Here is a 14,601-nt window from a genome sequence, read left to right on the forward strand (position 1 = left end):
TTCCATTCTGTAACTGAAACCTCCCTCTGATGACAGGGTTTGCTGAGGGGTTTGTGCCAAGAAGACAAAAAGCTCTTTTTCCCTTTAACCAGTGATCCTCACCTCACAGAGCCGCTGTGGTTCAGCAGTACAGAACCAAGCGCTTTTACCTTCTGTAAAGCCTCAGAAATCGGATACACCTCGTACTTGGCTGGTGTGAAAGGTGATCCTGACGGCACCCGCAGCCAGAGCAGCGACTGGGTCCAGTTTCCTTATATTCAGATTTCCCCGCTGCTGTATTTCTCTGAACAGCCGTTTCTGGCGGGTTTTACCTCAGGCCCTGGTGTTTTCCACTGAGGTGCCGCTGCTCCCGCTCAGCCAAACGCCTCGTTTCCAGCCTCGCACAACACGGTTGCTTTATTTTACTGCCATCTACTGGAAAAAATATTTTAATTTTATTTTTTTTTTTAAATGGCAAGGTCGGGATAGCGGCCTGCGCCGCGCTGACAGCGCCGACCCGCCTGACGGGAGCCGGGCTGGAGGCCGCGCCTGCTCGCCGGGACGGGCCGACCGGCAAAGACGGGCCGGGGCAGCGGGAGCCCGGGGACAGTGTGGGGCTCCCCCCGCGGGCCGATCGCCGCTCCCCGCCGGGCCGCGAACCTTCTGGAGCGGGAACGCGCTGCGCTGCCGGTTGCCACGGCAACGGCGGCGCGCGGGCAGCCCCGCCCTGCTCGCCGCGGCCAATGGCGGAGCCGGGAGGTGTCACGTGGGGCGGCGGGCGCCGCCGTGAGGGGCTGGCGGGGCCGGCGGGGCTCAGATCGGCGGGAGCTGCAGCCATGTTCGGGGGTCTGGGCCGCTGCTTCGAGGAGGATCCGTTCTTCCGGTGAGGGCACGGGCCGGGCTGGCGGCCTCTGCTGGCTCGGGGTGAGGGGTCGGGGGAGACGCCGCCTGAGGGAGCGCGTCGAGGCGCCTGTGGGCGCGGGGGACGCGGGTCTGTGAGGGGTAACGGTCGGTGGGGTCACAGCCCCACTCCTCCGGTTACCCCACATGTCGGGGTTTACATTGTTACCGGTGATGTTAAATACCAGGGTCTTGTCTCTTACTCCCCTCCTCAGTAACGCCTGCGGTTTTTACTCTCGTAGCACCGTGAAGAACGTAATGCTAATTTCATTGTGACATCGAATGCGAAATCTACATCTCTGTTGGTTTGTGTTTCTTGATTTTGTTTTTCCTTCAGTTTCTTTAAAAAGTGGGCAGGTGCTGGATGTTTTAGCTTTTCTGTTTGGTGTGGGCTTTTTGCTTTTTTTTATTTTTTTCTGTAGATTGTTTCTGAGCCCCTGTTGTTGATACATCCCCTAAAGACACCACCAGGTGTTCGTGCATTAAAACCTTGTGTGAGATCAGCAAAGGCGAACTCTGTCTCCTTGTTCTCCTTTCCCGAGTGGATGTTGATCCTTTAGCTCAGCAAATGTGGGTTTTTGGTTTCTATACCCCGAGCACAGTGATGGTGCTCAGGGTAGAGTACGTCCATGTGTTCAAGTTTATTTCCCGTGGGAATCTTTTGCCACTTGAACCTACATCTAAATAGCATGTTGTGCAAATGCTCCCCCAAAACTGCTGAAGTATCAACTCTGGCCCCAGTTTATGAGCTTTGTCAGAAGCTGAAGTGGGATTGGAGAACTCTTAGTTTTTCTAAAGGTGCGGTACTTACTGTGTGGAGCTTAATTACAAGCAAAGATAAGGGGCAGTGTGGGTGAGGAAGGGTAACGCATGGGGCCTTGTGATGTGGGTTTGTTGACTGTATCTCTTGGTTACAGGATATTCCAGCTGAGGCTGAGTTCCTACCTCTTAAAGGAGAATCTGCTGCAAAAGCTTGTTCCTGGTGGTGGGAGAGTTTCTAAAGCTGTGCAGGATGGGTTAGTACGCTCGGTTTTTAGGAATACGCAGGATATACTGTGCAGAAAACTTCGCTAATCAAATCTTCTGCATAAAATTAAAATAATAATGGAAATCTTGTTTATAGTAATTTGTAGCGTGCTTTTGAGATACCAGTTGCTTTCCTTTTATTGATGTTTATTGTAGGCACTGATGAAGTTTAAAATCATAGGGAAAAAGAGATTGCAGAAGAGAGAGGAAAGGAGTGTGTGTGAAAGAGATGAGACTGATATTGAGATTAATTTTCTTGGCACTGGCCTTGTAAATCTGGTTTGCATATAGTTAAGGAAATCAGCTTATTACTTCAGATAAGATTAGCTTCCAAAATAGTGTAATAATAAGCTTCTGTTGCCTCACAAGGAGAGATTTTGGCTGCTGAACTGGGAATAGTGCCTGGGTGTGTGAGCAGCCGAGGTTCACCCCACACAGCCTGGACAGGTGCACAAGCTGTGTCTGTGCTGCCAAGCGCACTTGGCTTCTGGTATTAATGCACCAATCCACAGATTTATTTTTTTCCTTGTTCCAGGTGTTATCTCCAGTGTGATTTCGCAACCTCAGGCTTACATAACTTCCTAATTTAAAATAAAAAAAGGTGCATTTGTTATGAAGTACTGTTTTCAAAAATAATGAACTGAATATATTGTTCTAGGCCACTGATTTTTTTTTCAACTGACCAGAAACATACACTGAAGTAAGGAGTAACATTATACCTTTACTATACCACTCTGGGAAGGGTTTCAGCTGAAACTCCATTCAGAACTTGATTTTGAAAAATGAAGTTCTGGTGCTTAATATGCAAAGGGCATAAATTCTGTGTGTAAACCCCTTATGGAACCTCATTTCGTTATCCCCATCACTTTTATGGTGTGATAATGTGGAGCAGTCATGGCTGTGTCATCGAAAGGATCTTCCCCCCCTTAAAAAAGGTGAGATTTTAAGTCAGGTGTGATCAATGGTACTTAGTTAAACTAGAGTGCTCTCTCTACCTGTTGCCATCCCATAAAATCTGTGATTTGAGCAAAGGACTTAAGGTCTTGCATCTTTACTGGAGAGACTTTTACTTGTTTTATATACATATACATATATTTTGTAAGAGTGACCTACTCCTTTTGTAGCTATGATTTGAGTTTCAATCATCAGAGCCATCAAGGCAGTAGGTTTAGTTCCCTGGACCCCTTGTGTTCTGGGCAGGTTCTGTGATCACTTTCCATTGTTTTTCCCCTGTTTTAGAGCATACCAAAATTGTGGTATTTCTTTTGAGGCTTGACAACACTAGATCATTTTCTGAATGGCTCTCTGAAATGTCCCTAGGGAATGGGGAAGCCTCACTTCTGTTCCTAAATCTGGCAATCCACAGTATATATCTTACTTCCCTGTCTCTCATAATGTTATAAGAAGCTAGTCTTTTTAAATTGTTTCATAGACTTTTCATTTTTTAAAACAAAAACAACCCACAGTTTTAGACACAGGTATGAGTGTATTAAATGGGTGTAGTGGAGGGTGAATGGCCAAGAGGAGTTGCCAAAGAAACTGAAGTAAGGCAAAAAAACCCAATTTCACAAGGGATGAAGCATTATTTTATGTCAGGTGAGATCTATTACAGCATGTTATGCACACTAAATTCAACCACTTTTTCTGATCTGCATTAAACCTATGAAATCTTGTTTTGTTTATGATGTGTTATAGGTAACTTATGAGTGTCCTACTTACTTTGAACTGGAAGGGGCTGGGGAGAAGCTTTGTTATCCATAAATTACTGGTGGAACACACTTCATATTTATTTGTGTTTTTATAACCAAACCTATCAGAAGTTTGGTGTCAAAATAGATTTGATGGAAGAATACGCTGTGGTAGTGTTTGCTTTCTTCAGCTTGGCTTCTGCAGTGACTTTTTCCATCTGTTCTTCATCCTGTGAAAAGCAAGGGGACACTTGCTGTGTGGGAGCCACTTATCACGTTAGGACTGAAATGAAAGCCAGCAGTCATGTGAGTGGGGTAGATTAGGGTCTGCTTAACGACAATGGTCTAACTAATTCTGAACTATAACAGTCTGTTTGCACTGGAGAGAGTGAAGTATGTGTGTAGCTTAAAGGGATATTGTTATGTTAAAAAATCTTGTTTGGGAAATAATCCAGCATTAGGTTTGTAACCTTATTTCTTTTTCACTTAAAAGAAAAATTAATAAATGTAACTTTGGCACAAGAAAGGAGTACAAATCGAAGAGATCAAGTGGCCACGTGGTGTGAAAACTGGTTTTCATGGGACTGGCGCTAAGGGGTGGAGAGAGAAAAGCTGTTTGGGAAGAGTTTCAAGAGAGGATCGGGTATTGCGAAAGTCAGGAACAGCCTGGAGCTTTTCTGCATGGAGACATGAGATGTGATGGGAAGGGTTGTGGTGTCCTGGGGACAACGAGGGCAGGAGGTGTCTGGGGAATGTTGGGACATTGCTTGGAAGGAAGCATGAGGTGTTATTGCACCTATGTAAACATACCTGGGCAATGATCAAGCCTAATGAAGTGCCTTTCAGTGGAATAGCAAAGGGAAAAATGAGACTGGAGGTGAAGGGAGGAAATGAAGCATGTTTTTTGTATGAAGTAATAATTTGTAGCCGTAGACCACAGGCAACAGTACTGATCGTATATTGTGCTTCTGGCAAAATCATGTTTTGCTCCTCTTTTGGTCTTGGTTAAAAATATGAAGTTCCTGTCCCAATTAGAGGATGCCAAGAGTTGAGCATAAATGGAGAGCAACTTCATGTTCTAGCTGCAAGGCAAGCTTTGGGGTTACTGGTGGGGTTCTGGAGGTTGAGTATTTAGAGAGAAGAGGGGGAAGACTAACAGGGAAGCAAAAAGCCAGTAAGTCTTTCTTCCTAAGCAAAGGGATGCAAGAACTTGATTTGTGGAGGGGGTGGAAAGGGAAGGCAAAGATGCAATAGTGGGTGACTAAAGGAGATGGAGCTGGCTTGAATGTAGAGGCTAGTATACATTTTTGAGCATGTGCATCAAGGAGGATGGCAAGTAGAATGGGAGCAGCCTATTTGAGGGGTGAGGGTTGGAAATCCAGTAGGACATGATGAGTTCAGTGAGTGGTTCTGTGCTAAGCTTTGGAAGATGAAAGTGAAAAAAGGAGGGGGGGGGGGGGGGGAATATTTTAATATCAGGGGTTGGAGGTAGATGTAATGGTGAATAAAATGTAGGTCATGTAGGTTTTCTAGTTCTGGGAAGATAGCAAACATAGGCTGGGAAGATGGCTGCGAAGGATGGAATAGTTTTGGAGAATATGAGGGAGGAGAAGAAGCAACACGGACACCCAAGAGTACAGGAGAGCAAGAAGACAAAAGAACCACCCAACCAACCTGAGAGGTGGAAGAGAAAAGAAAGAAATGAGAGTTTGGGAGGAACAGGAGACGGCCCAGTTGAGTCCTATTAACATAAAGAATTTTAATAATAAAGAACCATATGGAATGATTAAAAAACTGAGTTTCAAAAATTTCGGAGCCATTTTACATAGCTTGGAATAAACCCCAATGACCTTCTATGCGCAATGTCTCTTTTTCAGTGATCCTTTTGCTGCACACCATGAGTACATGCGGCAGATGATGAGAAGCTTTTCTGATCCTTTTGGCCGAGATCCATTTCTCAGCATAACAGATGGTGGGGAGAGAACAGGAGATCGAAGAGCGCGCCAGGACTCTCAGGTTGCTCGAAGAGGAAATCGCAGAGTAAGTATTTTCTTAATCTCCAAGGATTGCTACGTGGAATTTACATTTACTGGTAATATAGTTGGCCTCTCATTTCCATATCTGTTAAATTTGGTCCAGTGGAAACCAAGGCCTGGCTCAGCTATTGCAGCCTTGGCCTAATTGTTCCGTTGCTGAGTAAAATGTGCATAATCTCTCTCTTGGTTCCTTAATGGCCTATTACTTAACACTGACAAACTTGTGTTAGGGCTACTGACAAGTCTGTATGTTATTGAACATTGAATATACAATATTTAATGAAATAAACTAAGCCAAATGACAGAGCCTTCTCTGAACGCTTCCTTTTTCGCTTACTTGAAAAGGTACCTTGGGATGTTTGTGCCTTCACTCTGCACTTTAGTATCTTGTGTTTAGTTTATTTAGTTTATTATTTAGTTTGACTTAACACAAACCTGTGTTTCAGCCACCTAAATAGTATCTACACAGACATTTCAAACCCTCTTTCAACTTTGCAACTGTGAATAAAAGCTTCACATTCTGTATTGGGTCTGATTCTTAATGTTTCTTCTTGATATAACAGTGATTAAACATCAGGAAAATTGGTACGAAACCTGGTATTTCTGTGAATTACAACCTGAAACTGAGAAGTTGGCAGTGACCTATGTTATACATGAAGTATCTATACGACTCCCTGGGCATGTGGGACAATTATATCTTATGCTTCTGTAGCTAAACCTTATCTAATTGCTGTATTTAGAAAGGATATACGTTTGAAGTTGGTTGTTTCCCTCTGCCAGGCTAAATATTTTGCAGCTGAGTGATCTCTGACTTTAATGAATCACACCTGATTTTTAAAAACCAGTTGGAAGACAAGACAGATGACAGGGGCGTGTGGAACTCGGCCAGATTTGATGGGGGTTGTTCAAACCTAGATAGTCAGAGCTTAATAAACATGGCTGAAACACAGACTAGCACCTACAAGTCAAAAGGGTAACTGTCAGATTCTTTCCTCTGTGCTCATATGTTGCCAGTTAGTTTCAAATATAGATGCTGCTGGATCTAATTAGGGCATGATCTGCTGCAGTAGATTCTTAGGCCTTGCTTCAGTAGCTGCCTAAACCCAGGTCAGGCTTTTTTCCTTTAGAAAAGTAATCTATTAAGCCTTACCCTAGTAGCTTAGGGGTTCGCATCCCTTGTTCTTGGCAGTGAGGGATAAACGATAGGCACAGAAAACCTTTATCTGTGGTTACAGAAAGAAGTTAAAGGTGCAAGCGCGCTGTGTTATTTTGATAAGCACAAAAGAATTCCCCACCTGCTAAAATCTTGCCAGTATCTTTTGATGTTCCTTGTGTTTCACCTGAGAGCTGTCAGATGTCACAGAAGACTCGCACCCATTACTTGAGCCTTCTTGTAGTCTCAAACTGCTTCAGACACCTTAAATCATTAGTTCTTTACGTAGGGAAAGATGGAAATCTTTACTACCATGTAAAATAAATTGCCCATACTGATTACTGAGATCATAATTGTCTAAGTAAACCGTGGAATGCCTAGAAATCCTGTGCGAGGAACAGAATTTGTTGCACGAACTCAACATGCATCAATGTGGCATTCAGATTGAAACTGCTTTTCCTTTCTGAAGCAGGTTCACGGTGTCAGTTTTTAGGTTTTTGGAGGGAGGGAAGAAGGAAAGGGTATGAGCGGGAGGAATGGGGTAAAACATCTTAAAAGATGCTGTCATTAAGTTTTGTTTGGGTATCTGATTGCCCTATATATTGGGTGACTATTTAACAGTCTTCAGTGTGTGTTAAGAAACAGTGTTTATATTTTTTTAATGATTAGGAACTTTATTTCTGAGGATATCCCTTTGCATTTGATATATATTGAAAAAATATAACACTATTTTCTGTCAGTACATATTAGCCAGGAGTGCAATCTGAAAGGGTTCATGAAGGTATTCAAGAATTGGCTAATTTCTTCCTTTTTTTACTTAAAATGACTGTGAAGTGATTGGTACTTGTGGCCAGTCTTTCTTTAGGCAGGTTTTTATATAACTCTCCAGTCTTAGTTTCCTGGAAACATCAATTTGTTTTCCAGCATCTCGTTGCCCTGTCATATAGGGATATTCAGTATCAGCTGGTCAAACAGGAACTGCATTTGCTGGTGTTTATAGCTACATCTATTTATACAACTGCAGAAGAATATAATTTGCTCCTGGGGGATTTGTCTTGGGGTGGCTCTGTGTATGATGATAGATTTACCCGGAATTTCTTTGCAGTGACCTTTGAAAGTGCTGACAAGTTAGACTTAATTTTGTTTATCGTGAGGGATGTATGGATATTCTACAGAAATATCTTTTATATTTACACTAATCTCTTGTAATACATAAAGGGTGCTTGTGGACAGGTCAGCTGCATCACTTCATTTTTCAAGCTCTAAAATTGTTTGCCAGCCCTCTGAAATTTAGTTGCATAAATATTCATTAAAGTGCCTATTGATTTGTGATTTGAAGTGTTTTGGGAGAAGTGGGTGATCTCTGGAGCATGTGCCAGTTTTAACTCATTTTAGTACAAAGGTTACTATGCTACACAAACGTTTCTCAGCTTGTAGCTTGAAGTGCTTCTAGTACATACATATAAATAGAACTTATTAAATGTGGTGACAGCTGTTGCTTTCCAATATCATTAATATATTTTATATATTATGAGACTACTCTGTATTACATTGTCCTAGCACACTATGAATTATCAGGGTCCTTGTGAGTGTTCTTATTTGATCGGAAGTGTTTAACATCACTTGCTGCATATGGAAGTGCTATGGAAGTTACTTCTGCTGTGTCTGATAACAGGTATAATGACTAAAAGTCGCTGCTCCTTTTTCTTGCAGGCAACGAGCTGCTCCCTCATGCCCTTTGGAGGCTTTGGGAGAGTGGTTGGTATCCCAGGAGCAAGAACCCTTGTGTGTGGACACTGTCTGCATAACTAAAGCATGGACAATGTGCTTGCAAGCTGCTTTTGTTGGTGTTTAGATACATGGAACAATATAATTGAAGATCAATTTTTCCTTATTAAAAGGAAATGCTGGGGTAGACTAAATATACTGATAGCACGATTGGAAAAGTTACTGCTTAGCAGCTGGCTGTTCTGCTTGGTGATGTATCTGTTGGTGTGTGATCTGTGATGGATATAAGTTGAATAATCCCCGGATAGAGACTCCAGATGCCAAGTGCTGCCCGCAGACGGACACCAGCGCCTTGGGGTGCTTGTGGGTGCGATGCTGACAAGGTCGTAGCGCTGGTCACAGCTGAGAGCATCGCCCATGGAATGGGGCTTGGAATGGTGTCCAGCTGGATTTTGGGGGTCTGGAATATCTGGTCATGATCTGTAAAAAGTACCTGAGCAAAACCAAGTTTATTGCCATGACCCTCATGGAGCATTTTCCTTCCTTCGGGATGCTTTAGAGTCCTCAGACTGAAAACCAGCAGCTTGGAGGGTGGTTCTTGCAGAGCAGATAAAAATAAGCATGGGTCTTTGAATTTTCAGATCTGAAGGTATTACTTGTTTAATTATATCTTCCAGAGGCACAAACTGGCAACTTGCTGTGTGCAAAAAGTGCATTAGCTAATCAGAGTTTGTCTGCAATTAACCATGCAGGCTGTGGCTTTTACTCCCCTAGCCCCTGATCTATGGCATGTAATTCCATAGTACAGCTGATTACCACGTCATGTCATTTTTAAGTGTAGAAGGCAGTTTTCTGGCCCTAATTTGTCTATAATTATTGCCCAGAGGTTTCGATAGCTCTTGAAGATTCAGATTTCTTGCTACTCAAGAAACAAATAGAAGGTCCCAAGGAAAAGTTCACAGTAGGAGAGGAAAGGGAGGGTGAGAATCGTCTTTATCCCCACCTGCTCGGATGGATGCTCGTTTGGGACGGTATTGCTGGCTTCCCAGATGGTCACTGGGCAGAGCCCACTCTGTCCTTACTTTCTGTCTCTATTTTTGGGTTTTTTTTCCTTCCAAAGGGAGATTTCATCAATGTGGTCAGTACATGCCATCAGCTACAGAGCCTACTAATTAAATTCTGTGCATCTAAACCTGTCTTATTATCTTTGTGCAACACTGGATCTTCTGCTTTCATGGAACAATTAAAAAATGAATGTTGAGTGCATCTATAGCATCAGGTAATTAAGCTGCCATTAAAATACCACGTTAAAGTTCTCTTTTTATTTTTCACGCTGCCTTTTTCTGAGTAATGTGCATTATTACTGCCAAGGAACAGCTGTGTCTGCTGGGCTGCATTTTTCTTGTTATTCCATATGCATTAAGGCATTTAGATAATAGAGATAATTTGATCTTCAATAGATTATTACACATAGAGGGTCATATATAGTACTTCTTAAAGCAGAAGCTCGTTAAGTTAGAAGGTATGTGAAAATAATTATAGTAAATTGGCCACAATGTAAACTTACTTTGGCATTTGAGCATCAAGTCCTTTGCTTCTGTCTTTCCAGTATCTCCAGTTTAACAATCAAGCTCCTCATACTGGATTTCAATCTTTTTTCATTCGAAAAGATGCATTTTGGCTTGCCTGTGTCTGTGGATTGTAGTCTGTGAAAACCTTCGTGACGGTCTGATTTGCATTAAAAACTGCATGAAGAAGAAAACAAAACTACTTCAGAACTTGAAGAATGAGACGACTTTGCTTTAATTTCAGTGCCTTTTCTTTTAGCAGGATGCAGATTTTGGAGAACCTTTTTTTGCAATGGACAGGATGATGTCCAACATGAGGAACAGCATGCTGGAGATGCAAAGGAAATTTGTAAGTTGTTGGTTTGGTTTTCTTTTAATTAATTGTATTGGAGAATAACAGGTGTTTAAAACTATTACTCAGAATGTCTTGCTAAGAAAAAGGTTCCTCGTCTTGAGCAGGAAATTGGGGTGGGTTTGTTTTTCTGTTTTGTTTTGTTGGGTTTTGGTTTGCTTGGCTTTGTTTTGGGTTTGTTTTCTTCCCCAGCTGATATTGCGGTGATAGTTCTCTATGCAGTCACTGATTATTTGCTAATAACAGCACGTTAAATGTGTGCTCGATTCTCTAGGGGTTAGAACTGCTCGAAGTTATCTGGTCTCTGGCTCTTGCCAGAGCTGACAGCTCAAGTGAAGGAGCAGTTTAAATTGTTACTGGCCACTTACCCCACAAAACCTCAAACACCTAAAAGCCACCCTGCACATAGACTTGTCTCTGATTATATTTTCAGCGCTGTGTCTTTCTTCGCAGCCTTTGAAGATAACACCGGTATCTATTAGGTGTTGCTGGGTGTATTTACTGTGTTTTACTGAGCTTGTAAAATGGCTTGTAACCATTGTTGCTCAAGTCCTATTTCACCCAAACTCTGCACACACCTTGTTATATGCTGGATGTGGCAAGACTGATGCTCTAGGTTGTATCTTCATCACTAAACTATGCCAGGGCAAGCGTTGGAGCAGAGTTGCTTATTGCTGTCAATGCTTTGTTGTTGTGTTTCCTGGGCTGGGGAGACACCAAAGGCCAAGCTGTCTTCCCAACAGGCCACGTTTTGTGGTGCCAGGACTGAGGGGTCATTTTTCAGAGGGGTATTCATTCTTGTTCGTACTGTAAGAAGTACCTATTATCCACAAGTTTAAACTTTTATTAATAAAAGTTTACATTGCTTGTAGGATGACCTGTCCATCCATCCAGACGCCCACACGTTCAGCTCCTCCTCCGTGATGACATACTCCAAAGTGGGGGATGAACCACCAAAAGTTTTCCAGGCTTCAGCTCAGACACGCACCGCGCCGGGAGGCGTAAGTAGTCCTGAGATGCAGCAAGAAGGTGATGTGTAATTATCAGACTCTCTAGAGAGTAGAGTTCATCTCTGCCAAACCACAGTTCCCTTCGGGTTCTTTTGACTGGAGTCAGTTACTCTTCTAATTTAGAAAAATATATGTCTGTTTAAATATTGCTCTATATTAAAGGCTTCTTAAGCTAAAGTGCTGTTTTCTTCCTTGTAATTGGTACGCTTCTAAGTATACATCTAAATAAATTGTATGCCTATCAACCGGAAAAATGGAGTGCCAGAACAGCTGATTCTTCAAGGCGGTCTCCTACATCTTTCTCTTTGCTATAACGAATCCTTGTTTTATATTTTAGGCAGAATTTTAAATGTACAAGGTAGCAAGAGACGGTCTATTTATGCAAAACATGGCTTCAAATCGTGCCCTTGACTCAGGCACTTTGAAATCCTTACGTAACTTACCAGCTGAAGATGCCCTTTCATCGGCTTCCTTGCAGCTGTTGCATCTAATTCTGCTAAGAAATTTGAATTTGAATTTGAACCCTGCAGCAAGGTTCATGAAGTAAAGGCCACCGAACGCGATTGGCTGTGGGATACGTTCGAGCTCGAGCAGACACTCGGTTATCAAAAAGGTTCTAATAATATCCCTGTGAACAATGTGATAAGTGGTTGCCGGGGTTTCAAGCCGGTCAACATGACAACCTTGTAATTAGTTATCCCTTGGTGCTGAGAATATTGGCATTGGCTGTCACTCCTTCTTGTGAAGGAGAAGGTTGAAGACTTGTCTGCATGTAGTATATTTAGATGAGGCTTTTTTTTACGCAACAGTTAATGTACAACATGTATGTTACTTAAGAAGCTCCAGGTGTCCTCGTTTAATCTTCCTGTCTGTTGGCAAAAAGAAAATAGACTCGATCTGTGCTGCTTGGGTGTATTTTCAGCCAACGCAGTAAATGAGACTCTTGGAAAAGCCTGAAAAAACAAACTTTTTCAGAAGAAATATATAAAAACCTTGGGGAAGAAAGTTTTATTTTTTTTTTAATTATTTTAACAACTTTTTTTAGTTGGAAGGATAATTATTTTCTTTTTTTTTTGCACAGGTTAAGGAGACAAGAAAAGCACTTAAAGATTCTGAAAGCGGACTGGAAAAAATGGCTATTGGCCATCACATTCACGATCGGGCCCACGTCATTAAAAAATCGAAGAACAGCAAGACCGGTGATGAAGAACTGAACCAAGAGTTCATCAACTTGGATGAAAGTATGTCTTTCTGTGCAACTCTCATGGGCTTTACATTGTTACACACACCAATTTTTGAAGTTCCGGCTTGAGACATTTTGAAAGGGCCTGTTTTCCACAAAGTGGGAAGTCTTCAAATAAAATTTCCCTTGTCGATATAAATTTGGACAACTTAAAGTAACCAGCTAGACTTGAAAATGTGTTGTCATGCAGTGGGTACTGTTTGCTTGGACAGCAGCTGCTTGTATTTGAAAGTAATTTTAATTATAGTTTCAAGCAAACTTTTAAGAGACTTTTCCCATTTGCTGCATGTTTGTGGCTAATATAAAATACATATTTAAGAGATGCGTGGTTAAAATGTGCATATACTTTTACAACACGGTGACTTTGAGGTCTTTTAGTTTTATCCTCCTGCTCTCAGCAAACTGAGTTGTCTTTTCCAGATCCCCTGGAAATAGTTTGCAGGCAATGTGGAGTATCAGGGACCACAAGTTCCAAAAAACCCTCTAATTTCCATTACGTGTGGGTTTTTTCCTATCTTATTTGAATTTATTAAAGAATAAACTGTAACTGTGTTTCAGCCGAGGCCCAGACCTTTGATGAAGAGTGGCAGAAAGAGATTATGAAGTTCAGACCATCCAGAACTAGGTGCAATTTGGAAGCTCCAAAGTACAGAAGTATTCATCACATACCCAAGGAGGATGGGGCAAAAAGGTAAAGCAGTTTCCTACCAGAATATGGAAATACTCGCAGGAGGAGGAGAATTCAATTATAAAGCAATCTGGTTATGAACAAACAGTGTTTACCGGCAATCTGAGGAGAAATGGCATTTTATTCCTCCTTTTCTTACAGTGCCACAATAAACAGGGTAAGGCAGGATTTTGTTAACTAAATATTGAACAAATTTAGTGATTTTTGACTTTGAAAATTTCTTAATGACAACGGTGAGTGTGTTTTCTAGAGAAATAACCCACTGATCCTAGCTCAACGATGTCCAAGTGTTGTAGGCGTCCCCACGCTCATTAAACCGGGTTCTTTGCGTTAAGGTTTAATCCTCTATGGTGGTAACAATAGAAATAGCTTTGGAGGGAGAGGCAAATCTGTGTTAGCATTACCGCAACCATACCTCCACATAAGGAACTAACAAAATGTATATTCTCTCCCCCCCACATCATACGGCTGTTGTGATTGTTGGTTTTTGTTTCAGAGAGAAACCGCTTGCGGCTTCCAGGGAGCACAGAGCTTCTCCGGAGAATCTCAGTGTGAGAGGAACACACGTCCCCATCAAAAGCAGCAAAAAATAAACGGTTTCCGTTCTCCATTTGAATGGAGTTTCTTCAGAGAAGATAATGGTGCTGCGTTGCTTATGTTCATATATGTATACACGTATATCTGACCAATCTCTGTTTTTTGTTGGAGTGTTAGCGTGCCTTGCTACTCCCATCCTTTGACAACTGACTGTTCTTTAAATGTTCTTTAAAACTCCAGATCCTTGGTTAACCAGTCTAGTTTCAGTAAACTTAAAAACCCAACAACTTTCTACTTAAAAGCACTTTAATGGATTATCACTAATTCTATTTTTTTTTTTAAAATGCCCTGATTTGCCCTGAATTTTCTGCTACAACTGCACCAATCTGACTTTTTATTAAGCCTGATAATGCAGCTACTTTTTCCCCACACTCTATGACTTGCACAGAAAGTAAATTATCTCATTTTGTGTGGCTGAAATAATTATTAATTTTCTAGGTGACAACAGCAATTAATAGTAATTTGAATACACTATACCCACTATCTGTATTTCCCTCTAAAATCTTACTGTAAATTGTTGTAGAATCCCCAGATTCACGTTGATTTAACATGAAGAAAAGTCAGAGGAAATGCTAAAATGACAAAAACATTAAACTTCAGTTAATTGGCATTCTCATGTTCATAAGCTGTGCT

At 41.7% G+C, this 14,601-nt stretch overlaps 1 protein-coding gene across 1 annotated transcript; it reads left to right on the forward strand.

Moving 5' to 3' along the window:
- Positions 1-268: 268 nt before the first annotated feature.
- Positions 269-13,964, forward strand: MLF1 (myeloid leukemia factor 1; the record flags this gene model as incomplete). The annotated part of the gene is made up of 9 exons (XM_080350071.1): positions 269-862; positions 1,797-1,895; positions 5,471-5,633; positions 8,496-8,540; positions 10,338-10,427; positions 11,303-11,431; positions 12,522-12,681; positions 13,242-13,374; positions 13,868-13,964. The coding sequence occupies exons 1-9, from the start codon at positions 723-725 to the stop codon at positions 13,962-13,964; spliced, it is 1,056 nt and encodes a 351-aa protein (XP_080206197.1). The 5' UTR covers positions 269-722.
- Between the last annotated feature and the right edge of the window lie 637 nt (positions 13,965-14,601).

This window comes from Nesoenas mayeri, assembly GCF_963082525.1.
Source record: "Nesoenas mayeri genome assembly, chromosome: 9".
Lineage (NCBI taxonomy): Eukaryota > Metazoa > Chordata > Aves > Columbiformes > Columbidae > Nesoenas > Nesoenas mayeri.